Consider the following 24,638-nt stretch of genomic DNA (forward strand, 5'->3'; position numbering starts at 1 on the left):
AAATAAACTAAGGACGTGTTGAGAAATTTAAACACAAATTAACATGTTGATTATAATTTTTTTAATTTGTATATGAAAAATCTAAATGATCGATAAAAAAAATAAATTAAAGTAGCCGTTTCTTCACCCTCTTAGATAGCATTTGATAACAATACCAAACTGGTAAAATAATTTTTATATACGAGTATATTTTAAAATTTTTCACATAAAATAAAAATTTATAAAATATATAAATTATTTTTACAAACCCATCTAAAAATATCATAAATATTTTAAACATAACATAATATATTATGATAGTAAATATATATATATATATATATATATATATATATATAAAGAGAAAGAATGACTAAAGAAAATCTAAGTTTTAAGATTTTACTTAAAATATTATTTTATTTTTTAAATTTTCATATAAATAATAAACAGTTAAAAGTAATAACTAGTAACATAGACAAAAAATCATTAAAAAAAATTGAATGATCTCCCGTTATAACAAAATCTAAATTTTCAGTGGTATTATTTTGCTTAAGTAAATTTAGAGAAAAATATTGAAACAAGACTAAACACTCTTTAAATCTCTAAGAGATTTTGACTTTGCCATTTTTGTCCTTAAAAAATTAAAAATATCATGTTGATTCTAAACTCTCATCTCTGTCATTCATTTTAATCCTTGAATATAGATTCTGTTAACAATCAGTAACACAAAATTGACATGTCACGTTAAGTGCCATTTCAGAAGTCCAGTTAACTGAAACCATGTCATTTTAAAGGGATCTGAAAGTAAAGGTGACAAAACACTTGTAATAAGGTAACAATGAAGTTAGGATTTTTTCCTTAATTTGAAAATTTTAATTGTTCAATTTCGTCAGCAAACACCTCTTAACACTGTGTTTCTTTAATTTGTAGTAAAGCTTTGTTCTTGCATGAAAAAAATTGTAACTTTCTTATTTTTCCCTTATCTATAACAAGATTTGTTTGAAATTTGTAATAAAGAAAGCTTTTTTCTAGTTTGGTGATTGAAGCTATGATGGAGGAAGAGTGTTCAGATGCAATGAACCTTGATTTGAATCTAGGTCCAGGCCCAGAGCTACCAATGACAAGTTTCTAACATAGAGCCTTCTAACATAACATAGAGCCTTCTAACATTGTTTGAGTCTAAAACCTTTTGCTCTTCTTATTCTTGTAAGTTTTCAAAGGTTTCTAGGAAGAAGCTATAGTGGCCATTGAAAAAGAGAGAGAGAGAAAAGGTTATGGTTTCAGAAGTGAGAATTGAATGTAATTAGGAGCATTTGTTCAATTTCTTCCAACGACATTATTTTTGCTAATTACAAGTGTTTTGCCATGTTCATTTTCAGAACTGAACTGCTCAAAATGATGCTATTTCAGTCAACTGGATTTTTGACATGACACTTAATATAACATATTAGCTTTTCGTTACTATTTATTAATAGAGTCTACTTTTAAAGACTAAAATAAACTACAGAGATAAAAGTTAAAGACTAACATGATATTTTTTATTTTTCAAAAACTAAAATGTCAAACTCAAAATCTTTTGGGGACCAAAATGAGGATTTATTCTTGAAACAAAATCTGCAATCTTTGTTTAAGCAATAATAGCATAAAGGGGTTCCGTGCATGCAAATATACATGATTACATAGGCAGACTCTAGGTTATGAACACTCTTGAATACCCGTTAGAACCGATAAATAAAATTCTAGAAATTATTGAACCCAAGAACAGAGAGCTTGGACTTGATTGCAAGTAGCTCTGCCCTTGTCTCTTCTACTTTTGCTTAGCTTTATTAGGCTATCAAAGTACAAATCTGGCTTGATTTATTGGGAGTAGGACTGGTTGGTTAAAATACATTTGATGTTTCTCTGAACAAGTGAACAAATGAATATCAATTCTTCTACTTCCTTTCTTGGGTTTCGCTCACATTAGATGGACAGTGAGAGTTTAAAGCCTTGAAGGTTTGTTTGTTAGAGTTGCAAAGCTATTTAACGTGCCATGATGGTTTTAAGTTTTAACGTGGAGCCCCCTCTTATCCTTTACTTCTTATACTCAATGAGCAACCCATGTTTGATAAAGCAACAAAAGCTACTTGGCGAAACTGTATATATAGTTGAGATTCATCAAGTGTATGATTTAAAATCACGTGACTATAAATTTTCTAAAATGAATTTCAAGTGGCAGAGGAGGAGGTAAGGAATGTTGAAAGGAAGGGATTTTAGCAATCATAAAATTATTAGGCTGACTTCTTAAGGCGTGAAGGTTTCTTTGTTTGGCATTGAATCATGTTTAGACAATGTGAATGAAACTATGGAAGTGTGTAGGTATTTATATTTTGCTGATGTACAAAATACTGAAAAATGGGGTTGAAGAAGGAGAAGTATATGAAACTTTCCAATTTTTTCCTCGAGAGAAACCAATGTTGCTCAAGCAAATTTGAAACGGAGGTTTAGTTCTCGCCAGAGAGAATCTAAATAAAAAATATACATCATTTTTTTGCTTAAAAAAATAAAAATAAAATATCATTTGTAACTAGTAAACTTATTTCTATATATATAAATATAAAACTTTATGAATACTTTTAACCAGAATTGTTTTACATAATAATTATTTATAAACATTAAATTTTATTGATCTGTATGTTAAATTAAAAGTAAGAGGCGGTAAGCATTTGGACAAATTATGTTAGTAATATTTGTCGGACTTTGCATAAAGTTTGAGAAAAGTTATTCTTCTATTTTAACAAGAAAGTTTTTTATAATATAATTAAAAATACGCAAACGCATGAACTCATATCATAAATTTAACATTTTATTTATTCTTTTACGAGTATATCTTATTAAAATTATTCTTGTATATCATATTTTTATTTAAATTTTATATACAAAAATTAACTCTATTTAAAAAAAGTGAAAAAAATAATAAAATGATTTATTTATCATTATTTAACTAAATTAAAATAAAAGTGTTAAAAATCAAATTATTCAATTTAATTTAAACTATATTTTATTGGATCAAATTAAATTAGATTCTATTTTTCCTTTAAATTAATCCAAACTGAATACTATTATAATTTTATGATTGAATCAAATAACATCGATTCAATCCAATATGTAAACACCTTACATCCAAGAGATTTTCAGAGATACATAAAGCAACATTTTTTCTCTCTTTTAATCTTCCGTCTAAATATAAAAATATTCTAAAGCAATGATTTTTATACAAGAATTTATAACAGAGAAATGGATGAAATTTGGGAATAAAAAAGTGTGCCATTTTTCATTTTTAGACCATTATTAGAGAGAAAATGAAAAAGATGTATACTATTGAATTACCTAACGGCTCTAAGCGTGAAGATGGTGAAATTCTGAAAGTCAAGCTGAAAATTAAGTCTTTCCTATCTCACAAGGTATGAAACCTTACAAAGTACTTGACTTCGATAAATTTTAAGTAATTAAGTGATTCTTTTAGCCTTATTATAATTATGTCAAATTGCTTCGTTTATCTCCTTTGGAGAGATTTATTTCAAGGAAATCTTATTTCACTTTACCAAACTATTTTTTGTGAGAAAAAACTAGTGCTTGCCTTGAATAAGGAAGTTTCAAGTAAAAATATGACTTCATATGAATACTACAATACAAAAAATGAGTTTCACATCTATTTTTTTCTAGATGATGTTTTCTTCCCAAAGGTAAGAACTTTTTCGTGAAGATTATCTTTAATGTTTTGGTTAAATTTTGCAAGGCTTCAGAATTGAATGTGAATCTTCCGAAATCTAAAGCTTTGAACTTCAAAAATTATTTCCAAAAAAAAAATAAAATCAAATGTCATCTATCTTTTTCACTTCTTGCATTGAGCAATCTTTTAGATTTTACTGTTGACAAAATTTACAAGAGACTTGTGGGATGGAAAAGAAATACTCTTCATAAAACTAGGAGATTGATGTTGGCATCCTCTTCCGTTGCTTCCATTCTAAAATCAGAAACTGTGAAGGAAAAATTTTAGACAAGACATCAAACCCTTCAAGCTTACACATTACCATAAGATGTTAGACATTATGATATGCTCATGATCTGTGTGGTATATGTCTAAATGGTCTAAACATGTTAAAGACATGCATATATGCAAAAGTAAAATTAAAATCAAAACAAAAAAGCTTACTCCTAGTTATTATTAATCAACTCACATCCCTCTCTGACCAGTACGGTTTCAATTTTTCTAAATGCTCACTCACTTAAACGTGATATTGTTGTTTTTTGAAGAGAGAAGCATATTTAGTGACCTGTAATAGAGATATTTATAGAGCTTTATCTATTATAAAGTTCAAAACATGGAAACTTTGTGGAGAACCGCAAAATCTACACAAAATTAAAACGTGGATAAAGAGATTGAATATAACATGAAAAATGGACCATGTACACAAACTACATTCCTGAAAAATAAGAAACCAAATAAATATTCTCCCACTTAGTCCATTCATCGCATTATCAATCCTAACAAGAAACTAAATATATAAATAATGGTGGCAAGCCATCTAATAGTAAATATTATATCACATGTATTATAATATATCATGTCTCTCAACACTAACTTTTAACTTAATGAACAAACCACAAGTCTTATTCGTGCTATATGATCCTTAAAATTTTTTAGTAGAATGTCTTTAATCAGAAGGTCAACAATCATCAATTCAATTCTAATGTGCTCAAAAACTTCTTTCTTTATCTTAATACGTTTTTTTATGGCTAAATATTTAACATCAATGTACTTACTTTGACTTCCACTCTTATTATTAGCCATGAAAATTGCAATAGAAAAGATATCACAATACAACATCAACAACTAGAAATAAAGTACACAATTCTTAGCCCATATAGAAAACTCTTCAACCATACATCATGTAAGATAGTCTCAAGATAAGAAATGAAACTTAGCCTCTATAGTAGAAGTAACAGTCAAGGTCAAACTTAGCCTCTATAATAGAAGTAACAGTCAAGGTCTAGATACAACTCCACAAGCTAACATAAAAATATAGATTTTCTAATATCAATGCAGTCAGTCAGTAAAGTCTAAATCAAAATAGTCTATCACCTCCAAACCACCAGTTCTTTTGTACATGAACATATAATCCTTTGCAATATTATCAATGGCTGATAGTGGGTCATGGCGGAAAACAAAAAAACTGCTATAAAATTATGGCAGATGCCATGGCAGGTTATGGCGGTCATATATATATATATATTGCAAAATGTGATATAAACTAAAAAACTAACTACATATAAAAAGGTTGAGAAAAAAAGAATAAAATGGTTGTACAATAGTGAAAAAAAACTGAAGTTATAATAGGAAAGTAGATAATTAAAATAAATATGGAGAAGGAAATTTGGAAGTGAAAACAGAAAAATAGAATCAAAGAAAACAAAATAATAAGGAAAAACGAAAAAAATGGGAGTAAAACAGAATGGGAGAGGGAAAAACAAAACTTAAAAAAAAATGAGAGGGAAAAACTAAGAAAGAGGGAATAAAATGCTGAAGTTATAACAGAAAAGTAGAGAATTAAAATAAATATGGAGAAGGAAACTTGGAAGTGAAAACAGAAAAATAGAATCAAGAAAACAAAATAATAAGAAAAAACAAAAAAAATGGGAGTAAAATAGGGTGGGAGAGGGAAAAACAGAACTGAAAAAAAAAAAAATAGGAGAGGAAAAAACTAAGAAAGAGGGGCAGAGCCCAGAGACACAATAGAAAATGGACATCGGAAAATAGGGCCTTCCACTCAGTTGCCGGAAAATAGCCGAAAAGAATGTCTTCTCCGACAAAAATGGTGAAGGAGATGAAGGAGAAATTGGCTTTAGAGAAGAAGGAAGAAAAACAGTGTAGAGAACCCTAAATATTTTACCCTTCAGAAAATTTACCGCTTGAGAAGAGAAGGTAAAAATTTTAAGTGGAAAAAGTCTATTTTTCCCTTAAAAAACCCTAAAATACATAAAGCAAGGGCAAGATTGGAATTTTCGCTATCTATTTTGCCCTTAAAAAACCCTAAAATACATAAAACAAGGGCAACATTAGAATTTTGCTCTCTTTCTCTATTACACTTTAACACCCACACCAAGACACTACACCTAGGGCTTAACCTCTGCGAAGAAATACTTCACAGCAGCAGCAGGTGGCAGACTGCTGCTCCACAGCAGCACAATAGCCTGCCGACGCTCCACAATGGCACAACAACAATGAAGAAAGGAAGAAAATGTGATTTAGGGTTTGGGCTCATGAATTATCTTTTTGGAGCAGGTCCAATCAATGGCCCAACTCAATTTTTCCCACAAAAACGCCATTGTTTTACATTTTCCGCCATGGCAGTGGCGGTAACGGCTGCCATGGCGCCACCATTAAAAAATGCCAGAAAACGGTAACGCTGTAACGGTGGGGTCAAAAACTGCCACCGAATTCTGCCATGGCCGCCATTTAACAACACTGATCCTTTGTTCTTTAAAGATATCATTACCTTCTTTGTAACTTTTAAATGATCAACACTTGAATTAATTTGATATCTTTCCAAAACTTCAACTACAAATGCAATGTCAAGTTTAGTACAAACTTAAGCATACAAGAAAATTCTAACAACTAAAGTATATGGAATATTTTTCATATGTTTTTGCTCAAAGTCATTTTTCGGACATTAACTCAATTCAAGTTTACCACCCTTCACAATGGGAGCTACATTTGATAAATAGTCTTTTATGTTAAACCTTTTTAAAATCTTATTGATATAGGTCTCTTGAGACAAATCCAAAATGTCTCAAGATATTTCTCTATAAATCTTAATGTCTATGCAATAATATGTCTCATCATATCATTCATATCAAAGTTCTTTAAAAGAAATTGTTTCACCTCATATAACATACATTTATCATTAGCTACAAGCAAAATATTATCCATGTACAAAACAAAAAAACAAATGTTACCCCTTATAGCCTTTAGATATATACATTGATCCATAAAATTTTCTTTAAAACCAAATAAAGATATAACTTCATGAAATTTTAAATATTATTGACGGAAAACTTGTTTTAATCCTTGTTTTAATCTATATACAAATTTATTAAGCCTACAGACTAAATGCCCACCATCACTAGAGAAAGATCCTTCAAATTGTCTCATGTAAACCTCTTCTTTTAGACCACAATTGAAGAATGTTTTCATATTCATTTGATGTAACTCAAGATCAAAATGAGCTATTAATGTCATAATTACTCGAAGAGAATTTTTCTTAGACACAGAAGAAAATGTCTCCTTATAATTAATTTCTTTTCTCTCTCTCACTTTTTTTTTCCTATTATTAATTTCTTCTATTTGAGTGAACTATTTGGCAACAAGTCTTGTCTTATGTCTTTTAATATTACCTTGGGTATCTTTCTTTATTTTAAAGACCTATCTACATCCAATAGCCTTTACACCATTAGGAAATTCAATGGAATTTCAAACTTTGTTAGATGTCATAGAATTCATCTCATCTTTCATAACATTGTACCATAAATTCAATTACTTAAAACTTATGACATGTAAAAACATTTTAGGATCATTTTCAACTCTAACATTATAGTCTACTTGTAGTTACACTACATAATCACTAGAAATTGCTAACTTTCTCATTCTAATAAATCTCCTTAATATTGTTTCATTATCTTGATGAATAACTTGTAAAACAGAGAACAGAGGAGAGCTGAGTGGAGAGCTGTAGAAAGAGTTGAGATGTAACTTGAGGGAGGCTAAAGTTTTGTATAAGGAAGAAGAAGATGCAGAAATAAAAAGGAGGCAAAATTCCAAGATTGCCCCCCGGGCCCAACGGTAACAAAGGGCAGAATCAAATTTTAGATGGCATAGCAGCCACTCCAGCCGCTATTTCCACAATTTTTGGCCGCGATTTGCAGCGCTACCGCTGCTATAGTAAAACACGACGCTACAGGGTCGCCGTGCCACCGCGATAGTGGCTGCTATAGGCACTATTGACTACTATAAATATAATCACACTCCTCTAATCCAAACGAGTTTCATGAATGAAAATTACATTACAAGAATACTAGGAAAGGATTTGTCAAATGTAGTGAATCGCTCATCTATAGCCTTCAATAAATCTATAACATTATCTAGTTAATCGATAAAACAGCAAAAACATTAGTCTTTTTTAAAGTCTAAGGCACATAAAATGAATTAAATCTCTCTCACTTTTCATAAAGATCAACTTCATTGCCAGTGATTCTTTCTTTCTAATAGCATAATCAATATTCATCTAACTCAAATGAAGAATTCTTTCTTTCCAAATCTTATGATTCTCACCCTTTAACTCAAGAACACCACACTTAATATCAAAATTATTCATAAATTGGAAAACTAAGTTCAAAATACATGTTTATCACCATAATTTAAAGTTAAAATAAATGTCATACTTTGATAATGCAAACATGTCTTAATTTATAAATATTTGCCTCTAGACTAAAGTCTTACTCGAACTTATCATATGACAAAACTATAACATTATGATTCTTTTCTTAATTCCTATAAGTAAATTAAGAAATATAATTCAATATTTATTCTTAATTAATAATACAAATGTAATAAAATTATTGTGAATAAATTTTATCACATTATATATAATTAATTACAACTAATATTTTCAATATAACCTTAAAATTATATATGATTCTAATCAATTAAAGATATAACTACTCTCTAATTTATTAAAATTATATTTGTTACTAAACATTAATTTTCTCTAAAAAACCAAATGTTTGCGTTAACATCAAACAAAATAGGTAATAATACATAAAATTGCATCAATATATCCAAAATAATAAAATAAATATACAATTTTATGTTAAGTAGATCATACAAAAGTCTCATACAAGAAAAACTAGTAAACACATTATATATGACTTTAAAAGAGAATAATCTACAAAGCAAAAGAATATAGCCTCATCATGTAAAACATGAAGGTTCGAAACTGCGTCGTGTTATATATAAAACACAACTAACCACTGCAACACTCTTAATTGATGCCCAACTATAAATTTGACACTGCAACACTCTTAATTGATGTCCAATTATATAAATTGTCAGATGCGTCAATACTTGAAACCCAATTTGTTTTAGCACATATTGAACACAAAATAACACTATTCATTAGCAGGGTCAAATCACACAAGATTCACGTTCTAAAAAAACAAAAAAATTTAAACTCTCCAATCAAAAGGAACAAGCAAAGCACAGGCATATTGAAGGTTTGGATTCCAAATGTGTTGTCTAACCATTCTAAACATGTAACAAGACATGCTTATGCATATATGCGAAAGAAAAATTAAAATCAAAACAAAAATGCTAATCTCTAGTCATTGCAAATCAGAACATAGATAATGGGATTGAATGTAGCATGAAAAATGGACTACATACACAAACTCAGTTCCTAAAAAGTAGGAAACAAAATTGCCAATATGATCAACAAGGTAATTTTCCTTTAAAATGACAAATTTACAGTATGAAAATTCTTTCATTAGTAAAATACGTGACCAGTCACCTAATCAGAATACATCTTAGGTTTTTATCTCTGCCACGTGATGAACCTAATAAAATTGGAGATACTGATTTAATGGCAGTATACAAGTATACAACTACTTGACAAATAAAATAGTCCACAAAACAGTAACATATCCATAGTCGTGGAATTTTTTATACCACTGTTGATCAGAAAATTAAACATACTCAAATAGATTGCTTCATAAAATATTTTAAAAGTCAGGAGTGATTGAACCAGTGAAACCTCCGGGTTATGGTTCCGGCTGCTTAAAACCAGCGGAATCTTGTATAGAGAGATGATTACACAAAATAACTTTTAAACCATAAGCATACCCACTTTGGGTACGGCTGATTCAACCAACCAAATCACTAACGGTAAATAATATTTAATGGGTATAGCAGAAAAAGAAAACTATTGAGCAGAAGATGCAGTAGATTTCAAACAAATGTCACTTTAATACCAGTGGTTTCTTCATCCAAAAGGTTGGCTCCCAACACAGAATGACTTGATTCATTCCCTCAACAAAATTAATCATTCTTATGCCACAAAATCTGCTTATCTAAAGTGGTCCAAACAAGCCATGACGTTAGCTCTTGGGCTTCTCAAAAACCAATACTATTCAACAGCTTGCTTGTCCTTTCTAGCTACAAAACCAATGCTCCTTCAGTAAAACTGCATTGAGAAAGTAGAGATATTCCAACTGCAACAAGATCATGAGCAAAGTACAAATACACCGACAGTGAAAATTAATAATCCAGCATGAGAGAATCAACACACAAAACTGTATCATAATGGAGTTGTCGACAAAGTTAACAGTTGCACTAGAAGATTTTAAAGAAGCCAAATAAACACAAAATTAACATGACATGGAAACAGCTCTAACAAATTTCGTGCTTTACTAAAATCACTCAAACCTAAAATCTCCCAAAAAGTTCTTTATCCCTTTTCTCAAAACTCAGCCCTTCAAAGCTTGTTTTTCCTCTGCCTTTTGGATCTTCAAGACCTTTTTGACAATCTTTTGCTCTTCAACCAAGAAAGCTCGAATAATTCTACAGAACCAGAGACAAAATTAAACAAGGTCCTCCATCTATTTACACAATGAAAATTATACGTCATGTAGACCAAGAAAGTTGAGAAAAACAAACCTTTCTCTAACAGCTCCTCCAGACAACACTCCACCATATGCACGATTCACAGTCCTTCGGTTCCTGGGTAACCTAGATCTCTTGTATTCAGCTGGCCTTAAATGTGGAATCTGTAAATTAAGAACCACTGATAAATCTCAAATCATTCATACAGTGGAATCTTCCAACACAGCAATAGGGACAACAAAATGCAAAAGTAACAACTGGTGCAGAAACATTAACAAATTCAAATAGAACAATCACTGACGGACATGATTTAGGATAGAAAACAGGGTAGTCAAAGGCACCAAAAGCTATGCCTAAGGCTCAAAGGCACCAGAGAGGTAGTGTCTCTTGTGGCACATAAGAAAGTCCTTTTTCTGATAACAGTAATATAACCTCCGAAATACCATCTCGCTTGCTTCCTGCGATGCTATCATGCCAAAGGGCGTGACATAGTCACATTGTTAAGAAAAACTATTTGTCGTTCTTTGGGAGTCTTAACAGTAAGCAGCTTAGAGCTTTGCAAATTGAGCATTGTAATCGTTAACTTTTACAATGAATTAATGTGGGTCTTATTTTGTACGAAAAAGCAACACAGAATAATCAAGGGATCGCTTGGTGTGAGAAAAGTTTCCTAATTTCACTTTTAACTATAAAAAAGACAACTTATTTTCACTTTATTTAATGTTTTCAAACATTTGCATAGAGAAAGAGCAGAAAATTTTTTTCATTACTCTCACTAGTATTTCTTGTACAAAACAAAATGAAAATAAAGTGAAAATTTTCTATTTAAAATGAAATATATATTCTCAAACCAAACCATCCCCAGACACTTGATGTTTTCTTCTTCTAATGCTAGCACCATTCATTACTAAATCACGCACCTTCTGACACGCACATTAACAATTTTAAACTCGATTACAATAAAGAAAGACACAAGACCAAACCAAACTCTCACAAACATATTTACTTTCTAAATATTATTCCTAATTAACTCAAATGTTGTGCCGCTGGCACAACAGCTTAAAAAGAAAAATAATTATAAAAACCAAATTGAAAAAATACAAATAAAAATGAGAAGAAAATGCAATGCATACCCCTTGAATCCTCTTTCCAGTAACAGGGCATTTGGGTCCACTAGCTCTCTTCTTAGTACTCTGATAAACGAGCTTGCCACCTGCATTCAATAAAAAAACACCCCACATTACAAAACGACGAGTCGTAGTGGTTAATAAACGACAGCATGAAGCATGGGGAGAGAGTTTACCGGGGGTTTTAACGACCCTGTGCTGGTTGGATTTAGTGGCATAGCTATGGCGCTTGCGGTAAGTGAGACGCTGCACCATGTTTTTCCGAACAGCTTCTGAAGACTAGGGTTACTTTTCCACGACAAATAAACAGAGAAGAAGAAAAACCTAAATGTTTGGCTGATGTATATATATATATTATATATATGTGTAAAAGGAGAGATTCAGCAAGCCCTAAATCAGAGGGCACTTACAACATCATCGCCATCGCCTTCGCCTTCATTGGCATTGGACGGTTATAAATGTGACACGTGCACTGCAGAGTTAAAGGGCAGGTTATAATTCTCCATTAATCTTTCTACTGGAACAAGTATATTATGAACTCGCTTAATTTAATTTAGATTAATTCAAAAGCAATATTAAAATTAAATTAATTTTTTATAGTTTTGGTTAGATTAATTATTTCAATTCCTTAATAGAAAATATTTAATGATTATTTTTTATTAAATATTTAAAGTGATTTTAATTTTTCTTAAAATATAAGAATTAAATAATTTTTTTAAGTTAGTGTTCATGTAAGGACAAAATGAGAAAATTAACATAAATTTCATGTTTCCAGTTCATTTTGATTTTTAACATAATAAAATTAATTAAATCAAGCCGTATAATTTTTTTAAATTTTGGTTAGTATTTTATTCATTTATTTTTTAAAAAATTAATTTATCATTTTAGAATAATTTAAATCATTTTTTCAGCACCCCTAAATTCATTTTAAATTATGAAAAAAGAACTTTTCAACTAATAGTATTATTTAACACTAAGCATATATAATATAAATTGTAAAATTCATTCATTAACTTAAAAAATATCTAACTAGATAATGAGATATGCTACTATAAATATCATTCACGACATAATCTTCTTATAGGATTTTTACATAAATAAAATAAATTCAATGACATATTATGTATATGTCTTAAATTAAAAATATTTACATAAATATCCTAACATAAATTATATAGAAATCAATTTTAGTTTATTTTTGTGTAAATAAGAAGTCAATTAATTTTAATCGACTTTTATTAGTGATATCACTGAATCACCTATTATGCTGCTTATTATTATATGTACATTATAAAAGTCAATTTTAATCGACTTTGCTATTACATACTGCTGTGTGTATCATAAGAATTTATTAAAATAGATTATGCTTTATGAGTTTTTTGCGCATACTACTACAAAACCTGCAAATATAAATGGATTGTAAAATTACAGATAGGCTAGAACTGTCTGTAATATTTTTCAGTTTTAATAAAATCTTGTTTCTATACAATTTTCTCTCTTCTCTCTCTTAGTTAGTTCTGTTCGGATTACAGTCGTCCAGCTTTCTTCTCTTCTCCTTCTACTAGATCTGTGTTGGTTCTACAGTCGTTCTAGTTTTTAATGTTTTAAATTGCTGCATTTATATTTTCTACATTTAAAATAGTAGTTCTACTTCTGTCTACTTTCCTTTCAGTCTTTATTTTCCTTCCTTGATCCACTTCGAGTTCTCTAATATCAGAGCTTGATAGGAAAGTAGCAATATATATGTTGGATCTTATATAACTATGTTCATCTAGATCTGGATTTTCAATTTATGATGTACAATTTAATTTTTTCAAAATATCATTACTGGAAGCATAACAATTCTTAGTTTCTTTTGAATAGGACTACAGCAGTAAGTCTCGTGTGTGTGTTAATGGCAGTAAGGTTAATTCGATGATGTTGTATTCAAAAGGAAAAAAAAAGAATGTAAGAAGTTGGTGGCTATGGTAAAAATATTTCAATCTTTGTAAATTTGTGTTTTTAAAAAAAAAAACTCCACAAATAATCAGATCTAAAAGAAAAAGTTATAAAAGATCTAACAATATATGTTTTTATGGAACCATATGAGGGTGATGAACAAGAGGTTTATTTTTATGATGTCTAAACTTCTTCGCTCCTTCTCCCGAATCTCTCTTCGCTCCGGCTTCAGCTCTTCATCCTCCTCTCCAACAAAAAAAACCTTATCTTCAATTATCAAGAGAAACAGTCTCCTGAAATTACCCCAAAACATAATCTCTTCGATGAAAAAGTTCGCTTCAAAGAGATCAATCAAAGCATGGATGACCAGACTATTTTAGAAATTCCTCGGGATACATTATATGTTCCTGAAGAACAAACCAAAAGAAACAGTTCTGATTACATTATCAAGACTGTTGAAAATAATATTCCCCTAGGTCAAGACATAGGAGAGGAATTTCACCTCCTGTCGAAACATTCGATCAATGACCACAAAAGAAAATACAAATATCTCCATATAGGATGTGTTCAAGTTGCAATTAAACATTTAATAGACATAGATATAGATGTCGCTGTCTTAATATGTATCAGAGATGTTCATCACAATAAGTTTGAAGATTCTCTTATAGGAACAGTAAAAACCAATCTAGGCCAAGGACCGATCTATTTCAACTGTTTTCATAACAAGACAATGAGTCTCATGGATGTTAACATCCTAGACTCTTTGTTTCTCAATATTTGCTTTTATGGTTTAAACATGAAAGAGGGATCTATTGTCGCAGCTCTTATCTATAGGATCCAGTATAAGGTCATGGATTTTTGTGCATCCAGAGTCCTTCCCAAGTCTCAGAAAGGAGAGACTATTTTGTTTATCACTGATATGACAATGGCTAATGTCTCTCTTCCTAGAATCATCAAATGAGATGAAGTTATTCTCTCTGAGAAGTGGGTTATGGACAAGGCTACGCCCTGTATTCCTAGGCCTGCCCCTCAAATTCAATATATTTCTCAGGATAATTCAGGAAAAGTCGAGATAACTTTCAATAGAAGAAACTCTTTATCCTCTAGGATTGATACTTTTAGCAAATAATATGATTTTGCATCTGTGAGGAGATCCTTCTCTTCCAGATCTCAAACCTTTAGATCTGAGATACCTAGATCTGTTGCTCATGAACCATCTCACATAAACCTACAAGGTTTAGATACTTCTTCCAATATTTCTAGAACTGTTTACCAAACCTCCGATAAGGAAGAAGAAAATCAGAGTATCTAATCTCCAACTTATTCCTCCCTTAATGAGTCTTATGATATTGTCTTATAAGTTTGTTATAGATAAGGAAACCCTTAGGAAAGATTTTTATTATGAGGAATGGAAACCTTAGAAAGAATGGTTTTTCCAGAATTACAAGGATAGTAATAGATCCAATATCTAAAAGAAATTTGTAATTTTACAAATTTCTCGAAAAAGTTAAACAAAGCATTTATTTCTTTGATTGGTTTCATGTTTATACCATTTAAAACAATCTAGATTATCCTTGGCAAGAAGATATTATTAGTACATCCTCTGCTAATGTGATTTCCTGGTAGATCAAAGATGGACAAATTGTTCAAAGTGATCTTTCTCCTTCAACCCAATTCAAGTTGCCTAAATTGAGAGACTATAGTGGCAATCCTGTAATTGCAACGCCATTTAAAACCAAAAATACAGATGAACCTATCACTTCTAGTGATATTCAGGGCCTCATAGAACAGGCCAACTATGCTAATAAGTACCTTCAAGTCTTAGGATACAAGATCAGTAGAGATAAGATCCCTGCTAGCAATCCGAAAGAAGAAGAAACATCTTCTTCTGCTCCTCTAGAAAAATCACTTTTCAAACCTTTCAAGATTAGCGCCAAAACCAAATAGAAAATCTTAGAGCTTAGGCACAAAAAAAAGTCAAAAGCCTTAGAAGACAATTAGAACGAGTTACTTAGTAAAATCACTAGTATGCTTACTACCGTTCCTTAAGCTTCTAAAGAGTCTAGTGTTAGACCAAAAACTATGTCTCTCTCTAAGACTGTCAATGTCATTTGCAAAGCTGATTCAGAATAATTTTCTAAAACAGATTATATCTTAAATATCAATCTAGTGAATACAAATAGTAAGAACTGAAATCTTCTTCTAAACTTTATTACACTAAAGCCACTGCTCCTGATCTATTATTAGAAGAAGGTCATGATCATAATATCCAAAGTTTTAATTTAAATGACATCTATGTTTGGAACATAGATGGTAAGTTAGAGTGTAACATTGTTTCTACTTTGCAACACATGTCTATTGTTGTCATGGGCTATTATACCAACCATGATTATTCTGGAGATACTATTGTCCATATCTTAGTTGCAAGATTTTCTAGTCAACTCAAAGGATAATGGGATAATTATCTCACTGAAACTAATAGAGAAAATATCCTCTCTGTAGTTAAAATCGACGATAAGGGAAAAGTCATTGTTAATAATGATGAGCAGCTTCCTAATGCAGCGTATACCCTCCTATACACTATATTCCAACATTTCCTAGGAGATCCATCTTTATGGAGAGACAGATCTGCTGAGTTATTATCCAACTTTAAGTGTAGAACCTTAGATAACTATAAATGGTATAAAGATATCTTTTTTTCCAAAGTCTATACTACAGAAGACCGCCAACAACCTTTTTGGAAAGAAAAATTCTTAATTGGTCTTCCTAAATCTTTCGGAGATTTGGTTAGAAGCAAACTCAGAAATCAATCTGTCAATGGAGAAATTCCTTATGATAGTCTTAGTTATGGTTAACTCTATACTATTATCACAAAAATAGCTCTAAAAGTTTGTCAAGAGGATAAGATTCAGAGACAACTAGCCAAGGAGAGAGTCATGAATAAAAAAGATTTAGGGTCTTTCTGTAAACAATTCGGTCTACTCCCTTGTTCAACCAAAAAGAAAAAACAAACTCCTAAGAAGGAAGCTGTAGAAGCCAGTAAGAAACCTTACAAAAGGAAGTATAATAGAAAACCCTCTAAAAAAATAGGGAAAGAAGTCATCCCCAAAAATGTTTCTAGAAAACCGAGAACAGGTGTAACATGTTACAACTGTAGTAAAGTGGTAAACCCGACCATATCAGTAAATACTGTAGGCTCAAAAAGAAAATTAGTAATATCTAGTTATCTACCTTGATCCTTCCATAGAGGATTAAATCAATAATCTTCTTATTGAATCCTCTGATGATGATTCTGTGAAAGAATCAAGTGAAGATATCAATCAAATTTAACAAGATGACCAAATGTCTTCTTCTGATTGTGATAAAATTTCAAAAATCAATGTTTTAACAAAAGAACAATATCTTCTTTTTGAAGCTATCAATTCTATTTCTGATCCTCAAGAAAGAAAAAACTTTCTTAATAAATTCAAAGACGTTTTGGAAACAAAACAGAAACCAAAAGAACTTTTCACATCAAATAAGTTTGATATGACTAATATCTTCAAAAGATTAGAAAATAATTATAATATAAAACAAACCACTATTCAAGATCTTTAGATTGAGATTAACAATTTCAAAAGGAAGATTCGTAAAATCAAAGAACAACAACAAATTTATCAAGTTATTCTTTCTCAACTTGAAGATAATGATGAATATGAAGTTGCAAAAGAACAACTCTATGAGAAAAAAGATTTTGAGAAAATTGATTTTGATAACCCAGAAGAAATTTTCATGAATTTGATTAACAAGGTCAAAAATAAAATTTTTTATATCTATATCAGAATTATTATAGATGATTTTTTTCTTGACACTTTGGCACTTTTTGATATAGGTGCTGATTCAAATTGTATTTTAGAAGGATTAATTCCTACTAAATATTTTGAGAAAACTTTTAAAAAATTCAAAACTGCGAGTGGTTTAAAACTTAAAATTAATTATAAATTATCTAAAGCTATTATCAAAAGTCAAGGTTTTAAGGTAAAAACAAACTTTCTCCTTGTTAAAAAATTTGAAAAATAATTTTTTTAGGAACACCTTTTATTAAAATTCTTTTCCCGCTTCAAATTTCAAAAGACAGAATTTCAACTTATCATTTAGGTAAGAAAATAACATTTAAATTTTTTAGCAAACCTTATACTAGAAATAATAATCCAGAAATTTCGGAATCATTATGCACAACTTTTGGTCATAACTAGGTAATTTTATAATTAATATTTATTTACATTTTAAAATATATTTATGTCAAAATAAAATTATACAATGAAATATCATCAATTTTTAAAATTATGCAAAATTTTATAACCTTAACATATGTAATGAGAAGTTATAATTTAATTTAACGCCCATAAAATTAAAAAAAAGAAGAAGCATAAGCTCTTAAAGTAAATTCATCCTGGCTGCCATCTCTCAACACAAACTAAAATGTAAACATATTTGATCCCAAAAATTTGAATTAGCATTCCATCAATGTGTTAACTTTAATTTGATGTATTCCGGTATGACTTTTTGTAACGAGCATGGCTTTTGTGTATGCTACTACGTAATTTTCCGAGGAAATAACAAGTATCTCTACATCAACAAGGAAAAAGCAAAAAAGAAGACTCCACATGGATCTTCCTACCAACAAATTTGATTTGGTTCAATTTTTCATCACACCATAGTAGTTGTTCCTTCCTCAATTTTTTCATTTGTACCAACCTTGAAACCAGTTTCAATCCCACTTGAGCTAGCAATTGCTCATGACCAAGTTGAATATGATCCTCATGGTGCTTTTGAAACTTCCTTACTAGGCAATTCCCGCTCCTCACTATGTCCTTGAGCTTTCTCTCCTTCTGCAACATTTAACCCAAGATTGTAAATCGTAATGATCTAAGTAACAGTGTAACCATAATAAAAATGTGTCAGTTTTTCTATAAAGAAACCTTTTGTAGGTGAGTTCGAACATTCCCAAGAAGATCTAAAATTGCTGGGTCCTTGACATCAATTTCAGTACGATGAGATTTAAGGATCATGTTCCCATAATCTTTATCTGCTTTAACGAACTCCCAGAACACTCTCATGGATTCCTTGATGATCTCTGTCAACCTTTCACTATCAATTGCATCCTCTTCACCCCACTTAATTATTTTCTTATCCTTCGTATTATCATCTGTGCAAAACAATCAGAACAAAGTTAATTATAGCTATTGTATAAATCTCACTTTAGGTCAATGCTATGTGTACAAGAACAAAATTATGGTTATTTGTTTTAGGAGAATATTAATATTAATCGCTAGAACTGATTTTAAGCACTTAAAACTAATAAATTTTATTAAAAATAAATATTTATTAGACGAAAAACTATTACTTTTGTATGCTTAAAATTAACTTTAAAAGGTGATGATAGTAAAATTAATATTTTTGTTCACCTTTAATGGCGGGAACTTGGAGCAAATTGCGTATGACACAACGATTCTTGACATAATTCTGAATCCTTGGACCTTGGAATGGCTCATCCTCTAAAAACCGTTGCATGAGGACTTGAAAAAGTTGAAATTCACCAGCCACTAGATTATACCTACGAGGCCATTGCGAATCATATTGTTTTAACTCTTCAACCTTTTTGTGTTGCCAACACAGGATTTCCCAAGAAAGGCAAACCTGCCCAACATACACCAATTCCAAATCTCTATGCAGTTCATCGACAATCTTCAAGATTGGGTCAGATATGTGCTTTGGTGCTTTGCGTGGCCACAAATTTTGAGATATTTGAGGCTTCGCACTTTGGACGGTATATTTTGGCACTAACATTAAGTTTAGAGGGTCTTTTAGTTGAAGAAGACCTACATAACACTCCACAGTAAAGTAGATGATTTAGTCAATGACAAATGGAAAACAAGATTGTCGCTAAAGGAATAAATGCTTCTATTTTTCATAACCATTCTTCTAATGTGTTAAAAAACATACAATAAAAATTTAGAACAGTGCTAAATAGTACAAAACTTTTCGGTGGAAATTCAACGAAAACTACGTTCTTATCACAAATAGTTTAAACAGTATATTAAAAAATACAAAATAATTTTTTGTATGCTGTTTTCTTTAAATATATATATATATATGTAGTAATTTTTTATTAAAAATTATAAGATATTACATAATTTGATGTATTGGTAATAGTATAATTTTTTAATAAAAAATATTATGTATTAGTTTCTTATTATGTGTCATAATTTACATATTAAAAAACTGTTTAAAACTTTTCTTTGGTCAGAGTATGATATTCGCAACCAATAAAGTCAAAGTAGAAAAGTAATATTGGAAGGTTTCAACATCTTGATTAAATACTTTACACTATAGAAAATGGAAGAACCGATCCCAATCACTGATTTTTTAAGGACGTAAATGTGTAAGGTAGACTTATGAAACAAATGAAAAAGACTGGTAGAGAATAGAATTGAAAACTTTTTTATGCAAACTTGCCACTCTTCGTGGCATTGTGATTGCAAGAATAAACAAGATACGCATAGCATTAGCAAAATATGATGGGCTTTGAAAAGGTAATGGCCCACCATTTAAACATATATGTATCCAAGAATCATGAGAAAATAATATTTAAATCTTCCAATCTTACGCGGCAAAAGTTCAGAAAAAAATTGTACGTGACAAAATATTATGAAATTATTATCGAAGAAACTTCATCAGGTATTGTGAAATGTGAGGCTAAGTACATCACTTCTGATTTATAGAAGTTATTACTACTTCTTTCATATAAATACAAAAATTAATTATTTAATAAATAGTACTAAATTTATTTGTTAAAACGAAAACTAATGGAGTCAACACTCTAGAGGAGGTCTTGTAAAAGTATCAAAACAAATTTCTCAAAATAATCTTATAAAAAAGCAAAGGAAGTATTTAGGTGAGGATCTCTGGATAACATGCTTAAAACACGACCATAACATTAAAATTGTCCTAATCCAAGATGAAATGAATGCAAGTATTAAGCATAGAAATGAAGTGAATTTACTTGGTTCTCACCTATTGCATGCATGGTCTGGTAATTCAAGACATCCAGCTTCCTTATTTTCTCAGCATAGCTCCTATAAACCTTTTGAATTTCAAGAATGTGATCCTTGTATTTGATCTTCTCCTCAAATATTAGTGGCTTTAGATCCTCAACAACTTTTGGAGACCCTAACTCCTCGTCTTCTTCCTCTAAAATTGTTGCAAGTCCTCCTTGTCTTGCATTTTTAAGCTCCAATTTCAGTTGTTCCACTAACTCATCATGCTCCCACTCATAGTCATCTTCATCTTCTTCATCAAATTCTGATTCATCTGAGTTATCTTCCCACGTGGTTTCTTTAGTTTCCTCCAAGTTGAACCCTTCTTCCTCTTCACCACCATTGTCCACATCGAGATGAAAATTGAGACTGTGTGAGACTTCACTATCACATGAAAATTGAGTTTCCTCTGTGTCTTCAACTCTTTCATCTTTAATTGTCTTAAGACTTTCAGAATCAAACCCTTCACTAGAATGTTTAGAACCCCGAATTTGACGTGTTACCGAATCATCAAAGTTTGTGTTAAATGATTCTGACCCTAGGTCAGATGACAATGAATTATCATATAGAAAATAATTATCATCAGATAAACCACTTCCACCAAAAGTTGAACTGGATGTGGAAGTTCTCTGTTCTTGAACAGAGTGCTCTTCCTCTTCTTCTCGTTGAGACACAAGGCCTTGCTCCAAATTATGCTCTGAAAGTTCCCTTTTGCAAATATTTTCAGTGCTGGAAAATGCATCATCAGAAACATTTGCAACTTTATAATTTTGTAGGAAAGTGAAAATCATGGTCCTTGGTTCTTCTACCAAACCACTTGTTGCATCAGAGTGAGTATCTGTGAAAAAAGAATCTTCTATCTTTTCTTCTTCTTCTAACTTCTTCTTGTCATCGTGGAGAAAATAGGAATCATCGTCCAAGAAAACAGAACTATCTGCTTCATCTTTATCTATTTTCTCAATATCTTCACCATCCTTTAGGATATTCTCTGTGAAAACAGACTCCTCTGTTTCTCCTCTTTTTTTACCTTCTTCGTGCTCTTCATAGTCTTTCTCCTCTAAAACAGAGCAATCTGTTTCTTCTTCTCTTTTCTTAGCATGTTGATGATTATCAGATTGAGAGTCAATTTCCACTGAATCCGAGAACTCTGTTTCTCCTTCTCTTTCTTCACTTGCTACAAGAAAATTTTCACTGGTGAGAAATAGCAAATTACCCAGCTCTTGTGTGAGTCCATCAACATCAGAATCTTCAGATTGATTCCTCTTTGTTTGATCACCTGTAGCTAGAAGAACAAGACGCTCATGTTTCCTATCTTCTACTTGAAACCTGAAATTTAAAAAAAAATCATTATTCATTTTTTCTATGCATACATAGCCAAAAGAAAAATAAAATTAACACCAATTACCCAAACGAGAAAAATCATCGAACCTGAAGATGTATCTGAGTATCAACCCCAAGGAATAGAGCACATAATTGCAGAAGAGAACCCAAAGAGAAGTCAAGACCCAAAGCACGTTTTCATAAACAAAAACATTAGGAAAACATAAATTGATTGAATCAATATGTGTTTTGAGCATGACAAGGTTTCTGGTACCCATCAATGCTCAACCTCCCAAGTTTTAGTTCTTATTTCCACAAGATATAAAACCATGCCACATGAAGGAGAATAAAGAGGCGGAAGATTTCCGAATCACAGATTCATTATGAGACAGTGAACTCTCCTCACTAGTGCATAGCGAAATCAGTGGCAGAATAATATCTGGGCTGAATTTGATTTTTGGACCAAGAAATGCGAGAATAGGCATATATTTTGTACCAGGAAAGAAAACAACGTGACGATTTGGCACAATAAATTGGTATCGTAGTACGACCGGTCTGTAGTTTATGTAACAGTTCTGTGGTACATTTGTACACTATTTGCTTGACACGTTTCAGATGCTGGGATTTGCGAGAGTGAAGTGTGGTTTGGTTCCAAGGCTATTTGTGTGCCTTATTTGCTTTTCTTAATTTGGACTCAGTCGGTGGTCTTTAGATTCAGTGGGTCAATGTTTAGGAAGCTTTGGCAAAGGTGAAAGTTTCTTCTTTTTGGGTTTGGATCAACTTGTTTGGAGAAGCAGTATGAGAATGCCCCTATGTGAAATTAGGTCCAAAATTTTCTCCCATTGCCATGAATTTGAGGTCAAAAACCAACCCCACCTGCGAGGAAAAAACAATGAATAATGAATGATGAATCGATGTAAGAAGAAAAATGTTACTCACTGGCTTAGACGCATTCTCCACATTTTTTTTAATTTCAGTAAAATGGTAAACTTTAAAATTTACTAATTGACATAAACCAATTTGAGAATTAGAAGGATACATTTTGGTTGAAATCAGATCAAAAGCAAAGCAAAGTAGGAAATATTTTAATATTCACAAAGTAGACAATGAAAATTGCTCTTTTTCAATTCAATCGTCCTTCCACAGTGGAAAGTGGGAGGAAGCAATCCCTTGAAACCAAGCACCATATACAATTTTGATACAGCTTATGAACTTTTTCTTATCCCGCCTATATACAATTTGAAGAGTCACGGTACCCAATTACTCAACAACAAATTTACTCGAAGAAAAATGAAATTAAAAGGGAAATTATCTGAAAAAGAAGGAAAAATATATGGAGGTTTGAGGTTTCATGTCAGAAGCTTAAGTCCCACTTGCTAATATTTGAATCACAATAATTCATGCCATGAAGCTGAGATTGCTGGTGTCATTGTAGGCACCAAAACCAAGAGACTAGACGAGAGCAAATTAGGCCTTATATATGAACGAGTAAAGTTGCCCATATTCATGCCAGATCTATGTTGAAGTGTTATCTAGAGAAAGCAAAAACATAGATATTAATATTATATTTACAATCACACTGACAAACCAAAACCTGACGAAGAATGAAAATATTTGGAGTCTAGCGGCGTCTCTACCAATAGGGAAAAAGTTAGCTTCAAATTCCATTAACAAACACGCATGCTTAATTTTGTAAACCAAGTTACCAAGACATGAAAGAACAAGACATGTTTATGGTTTTTATTTTTTGGTTGGAGCATAGAATTGTAATACTTTTCTTATGTCCGAAAGGGGAAACTAGTTCATTATCATTGATCTGGGCCACTACATGTTTCATTTTATTCAATTAATTGCCAAGCGTAGAGTTCTTACTTGGAGGATGTGACACTACATTTGATAAAAAAAAATTGCCTCTTTGTGACGTAACGAAATAAAATGGCAGCTAATTAAAAACTGTGATGAGTATGTGCCACCTATATACAATATACAGATCAACTAAGCTTGATATCTTGTTTTAATGTTTTCATTGTACACTCAATTTGATGCGAACGTATAAATACTGTGCCGAGCTAGGAATTGTTTTATTAGACCTCGTTGCCAATTTATGGCTTAAGAATTTGAATCCTCTCCTCGTGTATGACCTACTAATTAAATTTAATAAAAATTATATCCTTTTTCTATTTAATATAATCATTTCGTGTTACTTTGTTACTTAATAATATAAGAGAGTCAAAATTTATCATATAATTAGTATTCTTATTGACTATTTATTACATAATTAGTATTGAATAATGATACCCACATACTACATTTTTATAACAAATTTTCAATTTTTCTCATCACATCATTTATTTTATGTATGACTTCTCTCCCTTATAATTTTTGGTCTCTTTCTTAAATTATAAATTTATTTTATAAACATTTGGTGTAAGAGTATTAGTCATTAGTATTCTTAGGATGCCGGCTTTTCTCATCTGAACTTGGACAGTTTATTTTGGG

At 30.9% G+C, this 24,638-nt stretch overlaps 2 protein-coding genes across 2 annotated transcripts; both read right to left on the reverse strand.

Annotated features, from left to right (window-relative positions):
* Nucleotides 1–9,699: 9,699 nt before the first annotated feature.
* On the reverse strand, nucleotides 9,700–12,141 carry LOC113858003 (60S ribosomal protein L34-like). Its single transcript, XM_027490392.1, has 4 exons — nucleotides 11,979–12,141; nucleotides 11,809–11,888; nucleotides 10,730–10,839; nucleotides 9,700–10,633 (listed from the first exon to the last, which is right to left on the reverse strand). The coding sequence occupies exons 1-4, from the start codon at nucleotides 12,055–12,057 to the stop codon at nucleotides 10,540–10,542; spliced, it is 363 nt and encodes a 120-aa protein (XP_027346193.1). The 5' UTR covers nucleotides 12,058–12,141; the 3' UTR covers nucleotides 9,700–10,539.
* Nucleotides 12,142–18,188: 6,047 nt separating this feature from the next.
* Nucleotides 18,189–22,629, reverse strand: LOC113858218. The gene is made up of 5 exons (XM_027490744.1): nucleotides 22,248–22,629; nucleotides 20,797–22,145; nucleotides 19,188–19,601; nucleotides 18,702–18,928; nucleotides 18,189–18,611 (listed from the first exon to the last, which is right to left on the reverse strand). Exons 1-5 carry the CDS (start codon nucleotides 22,415–22,417, stop codon nucleotides 18,354–18,356), a joined length of 2,418 nt encoding a protein of 805 aa, XP_027346545.1. The 5' UTR covers nucleotides 22,418–22,629; the 3' UTR covers nucleotides 18,189–18,353.
* Between the last annotated feature and the right edge of the window lie 2,009 nt (nucleotides 22,630–24,638).

The sequence above is a fragment of the Abrus precatorius genome, unplaced genomic scaffold (genome assembly GCF_003935025.1).
Source record: "Abrus precatorius isolate BTA unplaced genomic scaffold, Abrus_2018 Scaffold2, whole genome shotgun sequence".
NCBI classification, from domain to species: Eukaryota; Viridiplantae; Streptophyta; class Magnoliopsida; order Fabales; family Fabaceae; genus Abrus; species Abrus precatorius.